This window comes from Platichthys flesus, chromosome 7 (genome assembly GCF_949316205.1).
Source record: "Platichthys flesus chromosome 7, fPlaFle2.1, whole genome shotgun sequence".
Taxonomy (NCBI): Eukaryota; Metazoa; Chordata; class Actinopteri; order Pleuronectiformes; family Pleuronectidae; genus Platichthys; species Platichthys flesus.
The window spans coordinates 23,272,683-23,290,099 of record NC_084951.1 but is presented as its reverse complement, the minus strand read 5'-3'; the positions used below and the strand labels follow the sequence as shown (position 1 = coordinate 23,290,099).

At 41.8% G+C, this 17,417-nt stretch overlaps 2 protein-coding genes and 1 long non-coding RNA gene across 5 annotated transcripts; 1 reads left to right on the top strand and 2 right to left on the bottom strand.

The window, feature by feature from the left end:
* LOC133956455 (sodium-coupled neutral amino acid transporter 3-like) lies at positions 1-11,515 on the bottom strand. Of its 3 annotated transcripts, XM_062391507.1 has the most exons (17): positions 11,348-11,515; positions 9,733-9,844; positions 8,024-8,147; positions 7,843-7,927; positions 6,897-7,012; positions 5,885-5,958; positions 5,694-5,786; positions 5,502-5,583; positions 5,312-5,394; positions 5,078-5,136; positions 4,844-4,984; positions 4,589-4,668; positions 4,399-4,499; positions 4,103-4,227; positions 2,705-2,849; positions 2,464-2,567; positions 1-1,259 (listed from the first exon to the last, which is right to left on the bottom strand). In XM_062391507.1, the coding sequence occupies exons 3-17, from the start codon at positions 8,062-8,064 to the stop codon at positions 1,155-1,157; spliced, it is 1,434 nt and encodes a 477-aa protein (XP_062247491.1). In that variant the 5' UTR covers positions 8,065-8,147; positions 9,733-9,844; positions 11,348-11,515; the 3' UTR covers positions 1-1,154. The 3 variants fall into 3 exon arrangements, with proteins under 3 accessions (XP_062247491.1, XP_062247492.1, XP_062247490.1); XM_062391508.1 differs by lacking the exon at positions 9,733-9,844; XM_062391506.1 differs by lacking the exon at positions 11,348-11,515 and having other exon boundaries at positions 9,733-9,873.
* Positions 11,516-13,426: 1,911 nt separating this feature from the next.
* Positions 13,427-17,379, bottom strand: apex2 (APEX nuclease (apurinic/apyrimidinic endonuclease) 2). Its single transcript, XM_062392814.1, has 6 exons — positions 17,222-17,379; positions 17,030-17,113; positions 15,898-16,078; positions 15,365-15,508; positions 15,093-15,162; positions 13,427-14,744 (listed from the first exon to the last, which is right to left on the bottom strand). Exons 1-6 carry the CDS (start codon positions 17,334-17,336, stop codon positions 13,590-13,592), a joined length of 1,749 nt encoding a protein of 582 aa, XP_062248798.1. The 5' UTR covers positions 17,337-17,379; the 3' UTR covers positions 13,427-13,589.
* LOC133957306 (uncharacterized) lies at positions 14,682-16,662 on the top strand. Its single transcript, XR_009921207.1, has 3 exons — positions 14,682-14,748; positions 15,945-16,064; positions 16,319-16,662. It is a non-coding gene; the product is annotated as an uncharacterized LOC133957306 (long non-coding RNA).
* Positions 17,380-17,417: the final 38 nt, after the last annotated feature.

Below are 17,417 nucleotides of genomic sequence, written 5' to 3'. Positions count from 1 at the left end.
TACAAATGAGAGACATATTTTTATTGACAGATAACAACATTCAAATTTATTTAAAAATGTACAGGCGGAATGGCAATTTTTGAAAAAAGTTATTTTATTTTTAACTTAATTCCGTGAAAGAAAAAACCGCGTTTCTAAACCCGGATTTTTTTTTTTTTACATTTATTCGATAACTGGACTTTGCTGAACATGATTTTGTTTTAAAAAAGAATGTGTTGAAACCCATCTCAATATGACACAATAAATAAATTCTTTGGTTTGCAGCTATGACGTCTTCAGCGACATGGATAAACTTGATATTGTGCAAACCTCCTCTCTTTGTCTGTCTCTGTGTGTGATTTGTCAGTAACTGTACGTTTGACCTTCATGATTATAGCAGCAAAACCCCCAGAAGCTGCAACATATGAAAGGTCACGTCAGCCTCATCTGTGACGATGATAACCTCGTGTCTAACTGTCAGAATTATATTAACAAATGATCATATTAAAACACATTCATTCATTTCCATGTACAAGTCAGTGAAGTTTGACAGATTGGAGAGGTCAGGGATCTGCAGACTGACCCCTCGCTCGTCGCGCTGAGCTGAATCTGTCACGTTGAGAGAATTTTTAGATTTTTGACACGTGTCTCTAATATATTACAAAATCGCAACTGACAGTAATTTTCTTTTATAAAAAGCAAACGCTCATCATCACATTTCTGTCGTGTACACTCGGAGATCGTGAGGAGCTTGGCAGTGACTGAGTTATTCCAGGACACTCTACACATCCATCCTCTAAAATAGGATTTCCATTTGAGTCACGCTGTTCCCATTCATCCTTGATACTGTAACTTGGAATACTCCGTTCCTATTCATTTCTACACCTCCCTGCTGCAGCCTGTGACACAGGTTTCAATAAGTCAGAACATATTTCTTAGTATTCTCATGCATCTTTGTTCTCTCCTCCGTTACAGGACCTTTTGTCCTTTTGACCTTTGGTCGGCCCCATCACTTTTGAATTTCTCTTTTCTTTTTTTGGGGGGGGGTGTTGTGGTGGAAGGCCCTTCACATATCTTTCCAGCCGAACCGTCCAGCTCGGCAGATTAGGGGGTAATTTAATGACGGGGAGCTTTGGTTGCATTGTTTTCATGGTGTCGCTGTTCGGTAGTGGCAGCTAGTGTCCACCTCCGCTTCTGGACTCCCCGGTCACCCAGTCGGTGATGATGAACGACAAACTCATGATCATGAAGATGAATCCCAGGGCAGCGAAGCATGCAGCCTGCAGAGGTGGAAAGGAAACACAACAACATCTGTGTCAACAACATGTAAAATAATATAGCAATGCAGTGTTTGTACAGTTTGTCCTTTTAAGATGTTTAAACTCCATATTATTTGTTTTGGTTCATCACCTAACATGTGGGGCAAAACCATCCTGATCATTTCAGGTGTCACTTCCTGTATTATCTGCCCCTGATTTGTCAGTGTGGAGAGACATCGAGGTTTTGATTGGTCAAAAGGGGGCGGGGGGCGGGACTAGAGGAGAGCGCAGGTCCGAACGATTGGATGACACAACGCGGGAGGCAGCGTGCGTTTCTCCTAATGTGGCTCATAGCTACAAAATGTGAAGTCACCAGTAACAGGTGAACCTAAAGTGTTTGTCGGGAAGAGTGTTAGTGTGTGGCCGAGTGTTAGCATTCAGCTAATGCTAAGCTAGTTCGCAAAAAAAAAAAACCGGCCGAGGGAGCCGCATGGGGGCACAAGGTAGCGCACCACGTGACCGGAACAGCATTGTTTGCACCTCTGGCTTCAAGAGAGACCAGCCGTCCCCCGAAGGAGGAGGAGGAGGAGAAGGAGGAGGAGGAGGAAGATTTGATGCTGAGTGAGTAGCTGACTGTCATGGCCTCCAGGAGTGAGGACTCTACTCGTTCTGTAAGTTCACTAACTTCAGACGTCTCTCTCCCCTAACCCACATGAGCTAAACTGTGTGTGTGGTTTCATTCCGACTGTGTTTGAATTAATTGCTGTTGCTTTATTCTACTTTGTACCTGAGCACATTTAGTATATGTCCGGTTAAAGTCTTATCTTAGACATAAATAGCATTGGCAAAGTGCTGTACATTTGTTTTCTGTTATCTATATTTAAACAACACCCCCTGCAGTTAGGGGTTGTCCTGAAGGTGACTTAATCATTTAATAAAATTGTTGTTTAATAAATCATTTAATTTCATCTTTGTTGGTGTCAATGAATAAGATTGAATGCTTAGGTATTCATTGCTAGTATCACAAGGGTAAACACCACTATTTATAAGTTATTTTTAAGCAGGTTGAAAACAGTACATATCATAAATGATGTGTATTACAGAGATTGGTTTAGAAACAAAAGAACCCAGTGCTTTGGATCTCGTGGTGATGAGGCCAAGGAAGGGCTACACAAGAGAAGATTCATTTAATTTCATATATATAGCTGAAGGAATCAACTTGTACCTGAATCTTAGGTCTGGACAGTAAAGGCTCCTGTTCTTCAGGAACAATCCGGACATAGAAGATGCCAGGTAGGATGAAGATGAGGGTGGGAGCAGATGTGGCTCCTGTAGATGGAGGTGGAGAACGGAGAAGTTAAAGCGGCACACAGAAAGTGATTACACGTCTTCCAGATGATGCAGTCAATACAAAAACACCGTACTGAAGCCCAGACTAAACAATATTTCTTCCCGTGTAAACATACCGATGATGCCAAAGATGTCGCGGATAGAGGGCACGAAGATAACGAGCAGGTTGACCACGAAGATGAGACAGAATGCGATGGCTATGTGTCTGGCCCAGTGGAAAGGCTTGTCAGGGAACAAGATCTGGAGTAGAGCCCTGCGGATCTGCAGAAGGAAGGAAGGAAAACATGTTTCCCTTTTACAAGCAAGATAACAAGTACTAAGACTGATAAAAATAAAGGTCATCTGGTTTTATCAACACAGGTAACAGAGCTTTGCCACTGTTCATTTGGCGCTACGCGTCTACAGTAACTCCGTCTTCCAGCTAGCTGAAATTTTAGCGAGCCCCTTGAGGGCATAAATATTTGTTGTTACAAGACGTACAATACCAGAAGTGCGACATACTTGACAGTTTCAGTTTACAGAGCAACAGCAGGTGTTCACACTCTAAACAGAAATACAGTATTAAAGGAGTAGTTTCACTTTTGGGGAAAACCCCTGATATTCTGTACATTAATCGATTAAGACAATAATCTGGATAAGGCACTGCCATGCAAACAGCATGTTCTGATAACCTTAACAGGAATAAGGTCAGAGTCGGAATAAGCAATTATGGAATTAGGTCGAGAGGAGTATTCCGACCTCTTATTGAGGTTTTCATAGCCTTTTACAACATTGACATACGAAAGTTGCCAACAGCTGGATGACGCATGGCATCAGTTTGCCTGTAAACAAGTAATAACAAGATATAACTATGGATTGTTTGCTGATTGACGCTGCATTTTTAATAATCTCTTTTATTCTGGATGCTTTCCAGCCATTTAAAAGACTGATCCCTTTCAGCATCCGTAGATGACTCTGAAGTCTGAAAAGGCTTCACACACTGACCACAGTGCTGAAACAGAAACAGCTGCTTTGAGAAGTTTTGCTCTGAAACTGAGTTATTTTCAGAACCTTGACAATAACTCTATTCTTACTCTCTCAGACTGTGTATTTGCATGGATCCCTGCTGCAGCTCCACTAATGTGGTAAAGAGGCGACATTAGAAGCCTCATGAACTCTCAATGTTCCAGCTGAGAGTTCAGGATGTTCTTGGACAACCTTGGTAGGAGGTGACGTGCTTAAAAAAGAAAAGCCTCAAGTCATAAACTGGTCTCCGGCCTATCTGCCAATAAAAAATGTGGCTTATTAGAATGGATTCACAATTCTTTAACCACTAGGGGTCATCACTTTCACAATAATGATTTTAATAAACCTCCATAATGTCATTCAAACTGCATTTATCTATTCTTAGTAAATACAATTCTAAAAAGTATATTTTACAATTAAAAGATATTTATTGGGGTCAACCCTTTCTTTTTATGAAATGTGTAAAGTAAACATTACTTCTTTCTTTTCTAATATGATGAATGTCTCACCGGAAACAGAACCACGGGGACGGTGAGCGTGACGGCCACGAGCACCGCGAGACGCACGCAGAGGATCAGGACGTCCTTGAAGCCCAAGCGACTGTAGGTGTGGAGCAGCTCGGACTCCACAGCACCTGTACACACAAACAGAGACACACACACTGCTTGATATACAGTATCTCACCTGGTATAGACCCTCTTTCACAACATCGGAAAATGCACATGAGCACTGGGCACAAGTGGGCCATTCATTTGAAATGTTGCCAATCACCACATCAGAACAGAGTGACCTTTGAGTGTCTTACCATAGAAGGTGAGGTATCCAAAAAGAGCCGTCAGCAGGTACATGAGAAACATGGCCAAGATGGAAATGTTGGCGACACCCTGCATACGTTTCTTGGTGGCACTGCAACATAAAAATAGTTTTGTTAAAACCTTTTAGCTTGGCTCTCTTCTCCCACATGTTTAAAGGAAAGACGATGCTTTCTGACTTACTCTCGCAGTTCGGTGTAGATCGGTAACACCTCGGGGTGACAGACAAAAGCAAAGGCCAGGATTGGGATTGTGTACGCGGTCTAAAAGCAGAGAACAACAAATGGTGAGTAATACACAGCCAATAGTTTACCTATAATCAATACAGCTGTTGACATAACACGCCCTGACGCCGTTGACATAACACGCTTCACTGCGCTCGCCAGGAAATCGATATACAGCGGAGACTTGGCGATGTGTAAATGATATTCCTCAAACCTGTGAGTTGACGGTAAACATCTTGGCTTCACATAAGTCGCTCGTCTCATTCATGGCAACGTGGTCGTCAGCAAAAACCGTCACATTAGGATGATCCTCTCCCTCCAGCGGACAATCAATATTGAATTTCTTGTAGATAACCTGGGGATTGACAGCAATCCGAGATAAAACGTTAAACAGAGGAACAGCTGAAGATATTGTTTGAAATCTTTATTTGGCTTTTTGCCGACTCACCGAAATGAGGAAGAACACCATGCAAGTGAGGGAGAGGCCACTGGTGTAGCCCAGGTAACCTGGAATAGAAAAAGATTCAGTCACAAACTGAGGAGAAATACTTGAAGAGATGATACTTTGAATTCAGAATATGAGAGTAAACACATCATACAAAACAGGCAGAGAGATGTGAAATATATGAGAAAATAAAGGTGATAAACTAAAGAAAATGTGACAACAGGATGAAAAACATACCAAGTTGTTTCATGAGTGCTAGAGGAAGAATGATGGAAACGCTAACAATGATGATCAGGTAGTTTCCATTCATGAACCACTCTCTAAGAAACAGTCAGACAAACAGACAACAAAATCAGTTCTGCAGAAAAACTAAAACGTGAGTCTACTGAGGTATATAAATAAATCAGAGTAATCCTTCTCCACTCACCCGGTGTTTACATTAGTTCCAAGAAAAGCTTGAATAACCAGAGGGAGCTCAGACTTGACGATGAAGAGATAGCTGGACATTGCTAAAAGGAAATTGAAATAAGTTTATTTGGTCATTTACTATGGTGTGTTGATCTGGTGGTGTCAGGTTTAAATAAATAACACAAAAAGATTTCATAAAGAGACATTGTACCTCCGATGTTGTGTATTGTTATAATGCACGCAGCCACTATTTTTCCCACGGAGCCAAACGCCCGATTCCCCAGCTGTTCATACGCCCGGATCCCTGAAAGCACATGAACATTATATTTGTGTGTGATAAGTTTTGAACACAGAATTCAATCCTGTGGCCTTGTATGCTAAGTGGGCGTAGCTCTGGCTCACCGACGACTCCAGCACATTTCAGCAGGAGATGGATGGAATACGCAGAAAGAATGGCAATGGACATCAACAGGATTCTGTGAAGACACCAGAGAGGGGAGTAAATTTGTATATTCAAAGACAATGGTAAAAGATAATTCTGTTAATATTCAATCAGTGGGAATCATCTTTAGTCGATGATCCTTTCCACCATCACAAGAGAGTTTGGCTTTAAGAGCCCCCCCCCCCCCCGCCTGCTGATCCAAGCAGGCGGGCCTTGGATCTGTTCACTAAGGTCTAAATTTAACAGCTCAAATCTGATTTAGAGAAGTTGCGTGTGCATGAGCTCAAATGGTACAATGTGACAGATCAGGCTTTGCGCAGTAGCAGTTGCATGCGCACATTTACACCCACACAGGCCACACAGGGACACACAAACGTATTCCTGCGCAGAGCTCAGGCCCCTGCCACCACTCATACCTGTCCTAACACAAACACACAGATGACACACACACCCCTGTGGCCCTGCTTCTAGCCTTATAAGGACCCTCCCCTGACTGCATCCACACTGCATCCAACAACACAAACTTTGACCTATTCCTAATTATAACCTGAAATCAAATATCTAACTGAAGGTAAAACACCAGTAACAACAAAATAAATAAAACATACACAAAAAATAATTAACTTTGCAAAAAAATGTAATGCAATATTATCACATCTTGAAATAAAAGATAAAATGCTTACAGAAACATTAAGAAAAGGGCAAAATAACTTGCACACATCTTCACTGTGTTGAACACACATCTAAAAGCCATACTTTATTCTTACAACCTCAAGGAGCATCTGGCTTAACCCAAATACTAAATATAAGTCACAGGTAGAAGCTGAATATAGTTCACTACAATATCCTCTTTGGACAAGAGTATTTTAAGAATGCAGTGGGCAAATGCATGCATATACATGGATAGACAAATATGTAAACACACGTATAAACAGTCAGACATACAGTTTGTGTGTTTGGCTTCATACTCACAAAAAAAGAATGATTCCAGTGTTGGACATTGCAAAAGCCAATCCAAGAATTCCACTGCCCATTATGGAGTTACTGAGATTAAAGACGGACATGCCGAATGAAGTCTTTCCCTCGAACTGCAGCGAGAAAAAAAAGAAGATCAAAATCAAAATCACACAACAGCACAAGGATCACAGCAAAGAAACATCTTCTGATAGATGAGGACATGAGGTGTGTGGCCGTGATTAACTTTAAGTAACTTCACGTGAAGTAACTTAGTTGTAGTTGGCCAGTGAACACAGCCTTGTAACAGAGGGCCAGTAAAGAGACAGACATGGTTGGTTAAAACTTTATGGATTTATTTATGACGGTACACCAGCCCAGTCGGATTTGTCCTGAAGTCCCTGTGGCCGTGAGCTAAATTCTGCAAAGTTGGGAGTGCCTCTATCTCTAACTGACCTGTGAGCCTCGTAAACCATTTACTCACACCTGAACCCCCCCCCCCCCCCCCCCCCCCTTCCCACTCGAGTACCCCCCACCACAATTCTCCCTCCTTTAAATCAACTTTCAAATGCGGGTCAAAGATCACAGATCACAACGAGCTATAAACAAACAACCTAGTAAGGGTCAGATATTTTTCATGGAATCTCAAGATAACTGAACATAAAATACGCTTTGTCTCGTGATGGCTGCGTATTTTCTCTATTTCAAGACCTTCTGAGGCTAGAAAGAATGTGTTGTGGTTATTATTTAAGGAGTACTACATACGACATAAACAGTATGCTCAGGTAATCAACATTTTAAACTCAATCTTAATGAATATGGGGACACCTGAGTATTTGTATCTTTCATGAGTGTTTGCATTTGGGTCAATAAGTGTCTGTTTACCTTTTTAAACAAGGTAGAGTTGGTTTTCATACAGCCGCTGGGCGTACACACACACACACACACAGTGAAAATCACTCACATCTGTAAAGTGCATTTCTTTCTTAGCACCAGTTTTATGAGGGAGAAACTCCTCGTGTTCAGCCATGACGTCCAGCCCATCAAACCTATACAAGGAAAAACAATATGTATATAAATATATATTATTAGGTCACGACACATTAACTGTGAGATGATCTATCCAGTTTGTTTATGAGTCTTACCCTTCATCCTTGCTGTGTCCATTCATCTTCTGGAGTTCCATTGTTTTGGTTGTAACTGAGGTTGTTGCTTAAGGGACTTTAAAGATTCACGTTTGCTTGACTCAAGATTTCTCTTTAAAATTTTCTGGAAGAAAGAGACAACAACTTTTTAATTTGCAGAATAGTTGGTTATCAAAATCCACTGCGCACCTAGAAAGCAGAGATCTGACACACCTTCCATTATTTGTGGGAAAAAATAAACCTTTTCTGAATTCTTAACAACAAAAGATCTCACTCAGGACGGGCTCTGGTCTCCGGCACGATAAATATGGATTTATTTAAGTGACTGGCAAAGGTATTTAAAACTCCTCAGCCATTTTAAGGTAAACAAAGCCTGTTTGAGGAAAGCCACAGCACTCAAGAAACTTTGAATACGACGAGTAGCCTACAATACAGAAAGTGCTTTGTAGCTTCAAAATGGCAGGCCTATAAAGACTGGAGACACACCACTGTAATTTCTCCCACTCGCCAAAGACAACATGAATCTCGGATTTATGATGTTTTCTTCTTTTGGCGAACTCCTTTGCCACGGGTACAAGTTGGACTTCTACTCCTTCTCGGATGTGAGGATGAAAAAAAAAGGACTTTTGGACTAGAAAAATTAATCTGAGAGGAAATTTGACACGTTAGCCGTGTCAGTTTAAAGCTTGTGTGATATTAAGGGCTTAAAGTAACAAATGTTGTCAGAGGACTTATGTTGCTCTAATCTACTGTGGGCCACACAAAGCTGGCATTGGATGTGCTCTGGGAATGAGCGTAGGTCTGCGCTCCTGCCATAGGGGTCATGGGAGACTTCCCTTCTCCAAGTGTCCTCAGGATTTTCACATCTGACCCCGAAAGACAGAGTCGTTGTGACATTCCTAAAAAGTTTTTCACAAATCTGGAATTTCCCCCCCTTTCCTACCCTTGTCGCTGAACAATCCCTTCAACGTTGTGCTTGATAGCAGTGGTCCACAGAAACAAACAAAGGCTTCCTGTGTACATGGTGCTATTTTGTCTAAATACAGAGTCGTCCTTTGCCTGCATACTGGCCTCAGGTCAAGTTTGGTTAGACTAACTTTCTTCAGCTACTAACGTAATGACTTTCCCATGGCTCGTGGCCAACACACTCATGCAACAAGAATTCTGACTAAATGTCAGCAACGTGTTCCACTTTAAGTTTCACAAAAACCACTCAACGCTCACATTGGAGGAGGCAGATGTTTTACAACAGGGCCTGCTGCTATGCATTTTAAATGGGGAGGGTGAAGCCGGAGAAACTTGACAAACCAAGTTAACTGAAAACTTGTTCCACGTTAGACAACTCATTGGCCACGGGGTATCGCTCAGTGGAAACAAAGAAGGAATAAAACCCCAAAAGCACTCTTGTGTTTTCCATCAGTTTATACAGCCTTTTTCTTTTTACCCCAACAACCTTCCCTGATGCAGCTTCCAATGTGCTCAATGTATTGTAGTTAAAAAGTTGTGTTATCCTGAAACAACCATTAGACTAATCTTGTCAATGAACAACACATATAGGAGATTAATGCAGCCTTACTATCCAGCCCTGAACGCCACATGCTTTCTTGTCTGATGCAAGACCAGCTTACTATTGACAGTTAGCCCTTCCCTTTCCTTCTACAGAATATGAAACTCAAAGACACACTCACACACACATCTGACTGACTCACCCTTAGCCCAGCTGCCTTTTCTGGATATTGAAAGAATAATTCCTGGTTTAAATTTGGCTCAGTTTTCAGCCTCCAATGTTCTTGTCCAGCTTAGGGAGTCTCTTCAAAGCTCCTTGGTAGTGAGGAGTGGAGAGAGTGAGAGAGATTAGAGGCTGGGAGGGAGTAAGAGGGAAATGGGAACACCCATACTTAACCCTTTGTTTAACCAGTTACAGGTAGTTCCAGTGACATAGACGCTGCAGGGTTCCGCTCACCAGGTGTCTGCACTGGGAAGGTGTCAACACTGGAGCCCAAACAAAGGGAATTCATTCTTTACTGGTTTCCCGAGACAGTTAGTAGTCCGAGGCTACAGGTAAACCCAGGAACTCTGCACATTTACATGAACTTATCATACTGGAGACTGATTACCATGTCACTGCAGACTATGGGAGCAGAAAGAAGAGCTAGAATGGGTCACCAGCAAGGTGGGCTTTTGTCTCACCATGGGCGGACACTCACTGACAGTTTGCATCCTGCTGGAAGTCACAGTGATGGTAATTAGCTTAGGAGATAAGTGCTTTTTTAAGATTGCCAACATGTGATTGTGCTCAGGAGTGGAAACATGGTGCGTGCTCACAAGTTACCATGTGCTTGATCCAAAACAAAGCCGAGCTGACGCGTAGCAGCAGAAGTGGCCATTTCATGCAACACATGTGACCCATGGAAAAGATCCTTGAAAGTCCAGGAGGGTGTTTAAATATTGTTTTTAACAGCAGACACCTCCATATTTAAACATCATATAAGGAGGTGTTGTGCAGTATATCACGCTTCCTGCAGACACCAAAAACATTCTGCGTCAAACCTCAAGTGTCAGCCACTTCTCAGTGACATTTCAGGTGGTTGAGGAAATTCTACGTAACGGAGATAAGGGCTTTGCTAGCTCAGCAGAGAAACACCCACATGTTCGTTATCTCCCCCCCGACACAAATGATTACTGGAAATGTGTCTCTGTTTCCACGATCTCACATAAAGGATTGTACACGCTGGTGGTAGATCTTTTTTACTTTGTTTATTCATTATAACAAAATGACAACAAAGGGTCACATCCACAGACTGCTTAGAAGGTGTCTAGCAAAACATAACAATTTGAGGTCCTTGCAGATCGGGATGAATTTGAATAAAGAGATTTTGCTGCTGCTGTTGCCCTCAAATGACTTCATTGATTTGAATGAAAGTCTAGGACAATTAAACAAACTTATGTATAACATAACACATGTTATACAAGATGTGGAAATACAGCTCACAAGGAGACATTTTGGATCCAGACAAACGCTTGAATCAAACACTTTATATTTATACCAAAGGGTATGCCAGCAAACTCCAGCCAAGATGATCTTCCATTTCAGTGAGTCTTTTATAAAATCACACATCTGTGCTATGAAACCTGCCAGTAGCAGCACATACTGCAAATCAGAACACATATATAGTTTAAGTGTAAACAATGAGCTGTGAGTGTATAGTACATTAATAGAGGTAAAACAATAATTTAAGACAGTATCTGTGTGAGTGGGGAATTGTATTGTGGCACAAATACAGATGCAGAGTGCTGCCCCACAGGGTTTCTTCTTGTACTCACCCCTCTGACAGCCTGAAAGATGGATGTCCTCGGTCTTGACAGAGTTAGCGGGGTTAACGTCAAAAGTTTGTTGGCAGATTCGTGTCCAGAACACGTCTTTTAAAGAGTCATGGGTTGTTTTTGCAACTGTGAAACGACTGAGAAAAATGAGGGAAGGAAGGAGGTTGTCATTTGTGCGCGTTAAAAACGATATTTCCTGCCATGTCAGAAACCCAGCCCCTCCCTTTCCTCCAGAGTGGTCAGGCCACGTGTTCGGCTCTGTTACTTTATAAAATACTGCAACTGGACACTGCCAGTACTTTTGTGAGGGGGGGGAATAGTTGAACAGTCTTTCAAATGTAATATAAATCCAAAGAAATTAAAACTTGCTCCAGATTAGAATACCTTGCCAACTGGCCTACGTGACAGTGGTTACTCTGTGGCTGTGCAGCTGGTTGTGTCAATAAAATGTGATGCTGTGGAAAGTTACTTGTCTGTGCTTCAGCTTTGTGTCATCAGTTCACTGTCATCTCCATCTAGTGGGCAGTGTTCACAATCCTCAGTGCAGATCATCTTGGACAATCAGAAGCTACAGTATATGATGTGGGGCGGTTTCATTGCAATGAGCACAAGAAGGGCTGCACATTCGAATCACTAATCTGAAACTCAACTGATTTGTCTAGTATCCTGTGTCATTTGAAGTCGGGAAAATGTCCCTTACAAGTTCTTTGGGCCCAACGTGACATCTTAAAAACGCTTGTTTCACGCCCTCTAATCACACATTACGGTCCTCGCCTTCAAGTGTAGAACACACAGTGAAAACTGAATGTTAATTGAATGAAAGTAGTGAAACGAGGCTAACCTCCTTTTGGCCGTGGGTGCTGCTATCACTATCACTGCAGCATTCTGAGACGTCAAAGGAAACTGTGACATTAAAGCGAACCGATAACATGGAAGTCTTTTCTCAATAAAGCATTTGAAGTGTTCTTTATGTTATTCCCATGTGGAGTTAAATAGTAAGTCACAAACAAGTGTAATTCTTACAGCTTTAACCCATTGATACACAAAATGGGTCAAAAGGGACCAGCTCATTTTTTCGGCTCTATATCTTTGCCGTGAATGAATTTCATCAGTCAGTATGTCAGGTAATCCCCAATGAAGCTGTTTTTGATCATCTAAATCCTTATGTAAAAAATGTCTTAACTTTTTTGAGTAAACCTCTCTTTTGTATCGCTAACCATCAAATGCACAACATGGGTTAATAATGACCTGTATTCATTTCCTGTGTTATTTCATGCATGAGGTAATTGTATTTTTATCGTTTAATATTCTAAGTATTCTTTAAATATTGTGTTTTTAAATAACCACAAATCATTTTGGTTTTTCCTTTCTTACTTTATGAACAAACGTTAACTTATTCAAAGTGTTAGTTTTGCTGGTCGTAATAATTTCAGACTTACAGTTGAAATGGTCATAAAGATGCTGCATGAAGAAGGGGAGGAGTTAATTATTGGTCTTGATTCTGAGTCGGAAATCTCTGATGCTGAGGAACCTAGACTATGTTCTACTGGATCAAGCGCGCTGGTTGTGTCTTTGAGTCCAGCTCTCCTAAATGAAGAAGGCTCCTTTAATGACAGAAGTCTCATCATCAAAGGAGCCTTCTCCTAAATGGAGAATGAAGAATAAGTTGTAAATTAATATAGCAACACTAATCATTTTCAATTACTCCAGAATCCGTAAATTTTCACCAGGCCTGATTCGGTGAGTTTTTGTGTTTGTTCAAGCCGTCAAAACAGCCGTCAGCTTTGCTTGTACCTCATTGAATCTCTGTCATCTTAACAAGATGGAGACTAAAACTACCTTGATTTTTTAGTTTAAGTCTTTAGGCAAATCGTAAAGAAAGTGAAAAAAATAATAACTGGTTCAACTCCTTAATCTGCAACTAAAAGCAATAATTTCTATATAGGCCCAAAGTGTTTTAGATGTTTTTTTCATATTCTTGCTCAGATATAAACCAAACACGGGTGAAAATGTATAACCTACTTGTCAGAGATAATTAAATGGTTTCAACTCTGAGAATAAATAAATACAAACTCAAAATACTAGAAAACTAATGTCTTTTATTATTTAGCTCAGAAAAAAACACTGTCAACGATTAAAATCTATGAAAGGACGAGAAGTCTGTGGGTTTATCTTTCAGTAATTACTTGTGGTAGAGGTTTTACTTCAGAAAACATGATCTGTGCTCCCTGCAGTAAACACGTTACTTTCCCTTGTCGACCCAGGCAAAGAAATTACATCGAGCCTCCTGATTGGAGGCATGGCCCTGAGGACGTGCACACACAAAGAACTGTTTACCCATGTTAGGCCCCTCCTTCTTCACAGTACGCAGCACACAGGGTTCCCTGTGGACCTTACAGGAGGGCGGTGGAGGTGGTCCGTGAAGAACTGACTTCCAAAACACAGATGATGCTCCTGTGTTGGCACCCGAGTGTCCCACAGTGGGCTGTGTGCTTGAATGTTTTGTCTTCGCCTGATTGTTACATTTCTCTGCAGGGCTGCTGGTGCACGTCTGTGGGAAATGATTATTCACAGTCTCTGTATCTTCAGGAACTCTGTCTGTGACTGAGGAAACATGTTCTCTCGTTGTGGACTCTTTCTGTGAGTTTTGTGTTGAGGAGTTATCCAGGCGGAGAGGTTTTTCACACTGTCTCAAAGGGGCTTCAGCAGGGGGAACAACATTTGTGGGTTTAGGTTTGAAAAAGGAAAGGAGGCTGCCTTGTGGCTTTGAATTAGTCTTTACTGTCTTTGTCTTCTTCCCTCTTGGGACAACAGAATCTGATGTTAATCCCCGCTTTTTACCACAGACATTTCCAGCTCCCAGTGGGTTTAAATTCTCCATCTTTTCCCCCTCCTCCTGAGATCCAGGTAAAACATCCCTCTGCTCAGACTGAGCTGACTTTGGATTGACCTTGACAAGGAAGCGTGAGAGTTTCTGCTGCTTGCCAGCAAACTCCGGCAGGTAGCGAGTACAAAGGGGAGGAGGCTTGGAGTTGGACAAGAGAGGGCAGCTCAGTTGCCCCCACACAGGGCAGTGGTCGGACCCCTCCACCTCTGGCATGATGTCCGCCGTCACAAACTGCTCCATGGCGAGCTGGCAATCAGCGAATATATAATCGATGCGGGTGCCATAGTTGGTCTGCCGCGCTCCAGTGAGTGTGGACCAGCACGTGAAGGCGTTTGTTCGAGTTGGGTGGAAATAGCGAAACGTATCCACAAATTTTCCTCCGTGGACGGGATCTCTCGGAGTTTCCTCAGATTCTTCATCGAGTTCCTCCTCGTTCCTGTCTTCCTCATGTTTGGCACCGTGCAGGAAACCATTCAGCCATTTCCTGCCAGGATGTTCACCAAAATCCTCCTAGGTAAGGACAAAATACATTTAGCTGTATTATGATGAAACACACATTTACATTTTATTATATTAGAGGAATCGTTTGACATGTTTGGAACACTTTAGTTAGTTTCCTTGCTCAGACTGATATCGCTCTCGTCTCAGTTTCTCCACTGTCTCCAGCTATTTCCTGTATTTATGCTGAGCTAATCAGCTGCTGGATATAATTTGATAATCAATTTGAAGTCACAAGAGAGTTGTTAATCTTCAAATCAAACTTTATAAGATACTGAAAGTGTTTCCCCCAAAATGTGGAACTATTTTGAGGTTGAAAAAAATGAATCTTCATATGACATCATTCTAACTTTTACTTACAACATCGCTGGGATCACAGTGGTCTATCGGCCGGTGAGATGTATTTACATCTCCTAAAACAATCACATGGCTGAAAAAAAAACAGCAGAAAAAAAAACTTCAGTTTCTTCCTTCATTTAAAAAATATGATAAATAGAGATTAATAGAGTAAGTTAATGTCACATTTTCATGATAAATTAAAGTAAGAAAGCTTTGTTCAAGCTCAAATGCACAACAGTCAAAAAGTGGTAGAAAAAGGATACACATGCAATTTTTCAGGTCTCAGCACTCACCTGCCATCTTTCAGGACAGCCTCAGCCCGACACTGGAGCAGCTTGTAGAACTGCAGTTTGAACAGTTTTCGCTCCGGCTTTTCAGGATCAGCCCGCGGACAGTACACGTTGATGATGGTAACAGTTTGCACTTTGTCCTGACACCTGAGGGGGGGGGGGGACAAGGCTTAAAACAGAAGAGCATAGTCCACTACAGCTTACATACTGTGACAGAAAAATGTAGAATCACTATAGAATCTCCCATTTCCAAATTTGCTAGGGTGAAAGTTAGTTTTTTTTTTATAACCAAAAGTCTATAACTCCCCAATGATTTATTTAAACATGATAAATGACAAAGAAGGGAACTAATCTGTTATTTTGAATGGTACATGGCTGGAAGTATTTGGCTTCTTTCACCTTTGAAATTAGTAAATACCCCAAATAAGATGAGAGAACCCTAAATATAAACACAAGATGGGATGCATAGGTAGTTGCTTTTATGAAAAAACACAGACACCTCACAGAAACCTCAAAGTAAACTGATTCTCTCTTACATGATTCGGTGCTGTGTGATGATGGCTCGTCCTTCATTGTCCAACAGCTGCAGCTCCTCGGTTGAAAACTCAGCGTGGTCCCCGTAGCATCCCACTGCCCCCTCGTGGCTGGTGAGCAGACAGGTGAGACCCTCCTCAGCAGCGAAGGGAGTGGCACTGTCCTTACAGTAAGTGGCGACGCCTGTGCACGTCAGGAATGGGAAGCGAGTTAGTTTGCACAGTGCAGTAATGTTACAGCAGCAACTTTAGACAAGTGGTTCCAGGGATATTCTACCTGACTAATAAATAAGAGACCATACATTATAATAAGGTTTTAATTTATAAGACTGTGTTCTCAGTGAATACAGTTGGAAAAATGTATACTGGAATTTGACCTTTGATGAAAACTCTGATGTTATTTTGATATTTTTTAATAACGCAGCAACAGGAGGGCCAGCTTGATCATGGGATACCTCCTTGACCCAGTGGAGGATGATGGCTGTCTTCTCTGGTGAACAACCGGTCCCACCCCCTGCAGGACACCATCCCAGTTATGGGCTGGTGTCAGTACTGGATCAGTCTGACAGACTGATCCAGTGTCTGAAGGAAAGGTATCGCAGGTCAACTGAACAACCAGCTCTGCTCCCAGTAGAACTACACGCACGCATTATGGACTAACTCTGGTTTAACTCTCTTAACTTTGCAATATTCATTGAGTCTGTGCAATACAATAATTCATTTGCAATCCATTCACTATGTATGTTCTCACTGCATATATTGTCCTTGATTTTACACTGTTAATCTTCCTCTCACTAAAGTATTATTATCATCACACTTACTTAATATTACTTGCTGGTGCTTATGTTGAACTCTTGCTGCTGTAATATTGCAAATTTCTCCTCCATTGTGGGACTATTAAAAGATTATTTACTTAACTCCAAGATTAATAAAGTAAATTAATGGAACATTGTCAATGTCAATTTGCCCAAACAATAGTATAAGTATAACAAGAATTTTGACAATACTGCAAATTTACACAGTCTTCTCTTTACACACTGACGTCTCTGTCAGTTGCCACAACACATTACAACACCAGGGACAATTTAACAGTACTGTGAGGGAATCAATGCTTTTTCATGACTCTGTAATTAACCTGAATATCCGCTGCGTCCTCGGCTGTAGCTGAAATACGAGTTGTATCCGTCCACGATGGCGCTTCTCTCATCCAGCAGGTCTCCTGAGGAGTGGAGGGGGGATCTGTGTTATCATCACAACTTTCCTCACATGCACACGAGTGGTGGTTCGTTACATGGCGGCCGCCTCTCCGCTCGGGTTAACCACCTACTTGTGACTTTAGTCTCCTGCACACAGATGATGTCTGCGTCCAGAGCATCCAGGGCCTGTTTGATTCCTCCTCTGAAAGTCCGGATCCCGTTTATATTCCAGGTGACGATCCTCATCTTGGGAAACTAAACGGAGAGACGGGCAACTGCGGAAGTTAACCGGAAGTCAGGGGAACGTACGAGCGGAAGTGACGTTTT

Bases quoted from the DNA above. Each gene is read 5' to 3' on its own strand.
- apex2 (XM_062392814.1), bottom strand. From the start codon at position 17,336: ATGAGGATCGTCACCTGGAATATAAACGGGATCCGGACTTTCAGAGGA. The intron at 17,114-17,221 runs GTAGGTGGTTAA...TCCACTCCTCAG, and splicing joins GCAGGAGACTAAAGTCACAA to GAGACCTGCTGGATGAGAGA. The intron at 16,079-17,029 runs GTTAATTACAGA...TGACGTGCACAG, and splicing joins AGGACGCAGCGGATATTCAG to GCGTCGCCACTTACTGTAAG.
- LOC133956455 (XM_062391507.1), bottom strand. From the start codon at position 8,064: ATGGAACTCCAGAAGATGAATGGACACAGCAAGGATGAAGG. The intron at 5,395-5,501 runs GTGAGTGGAGAA...ACTGTTTCTTAG, and splicing joins GGAACTAATGTAAACACCGG to AGAGTGGTTCATGAATGGAA. The intron at 2,568-2,704 runs GTATGTTTACAC...CTCCATCTACAG, and splicing joins CGACATCTTTGGCATCATCG to GAGCCACATCTGCTCCCACC.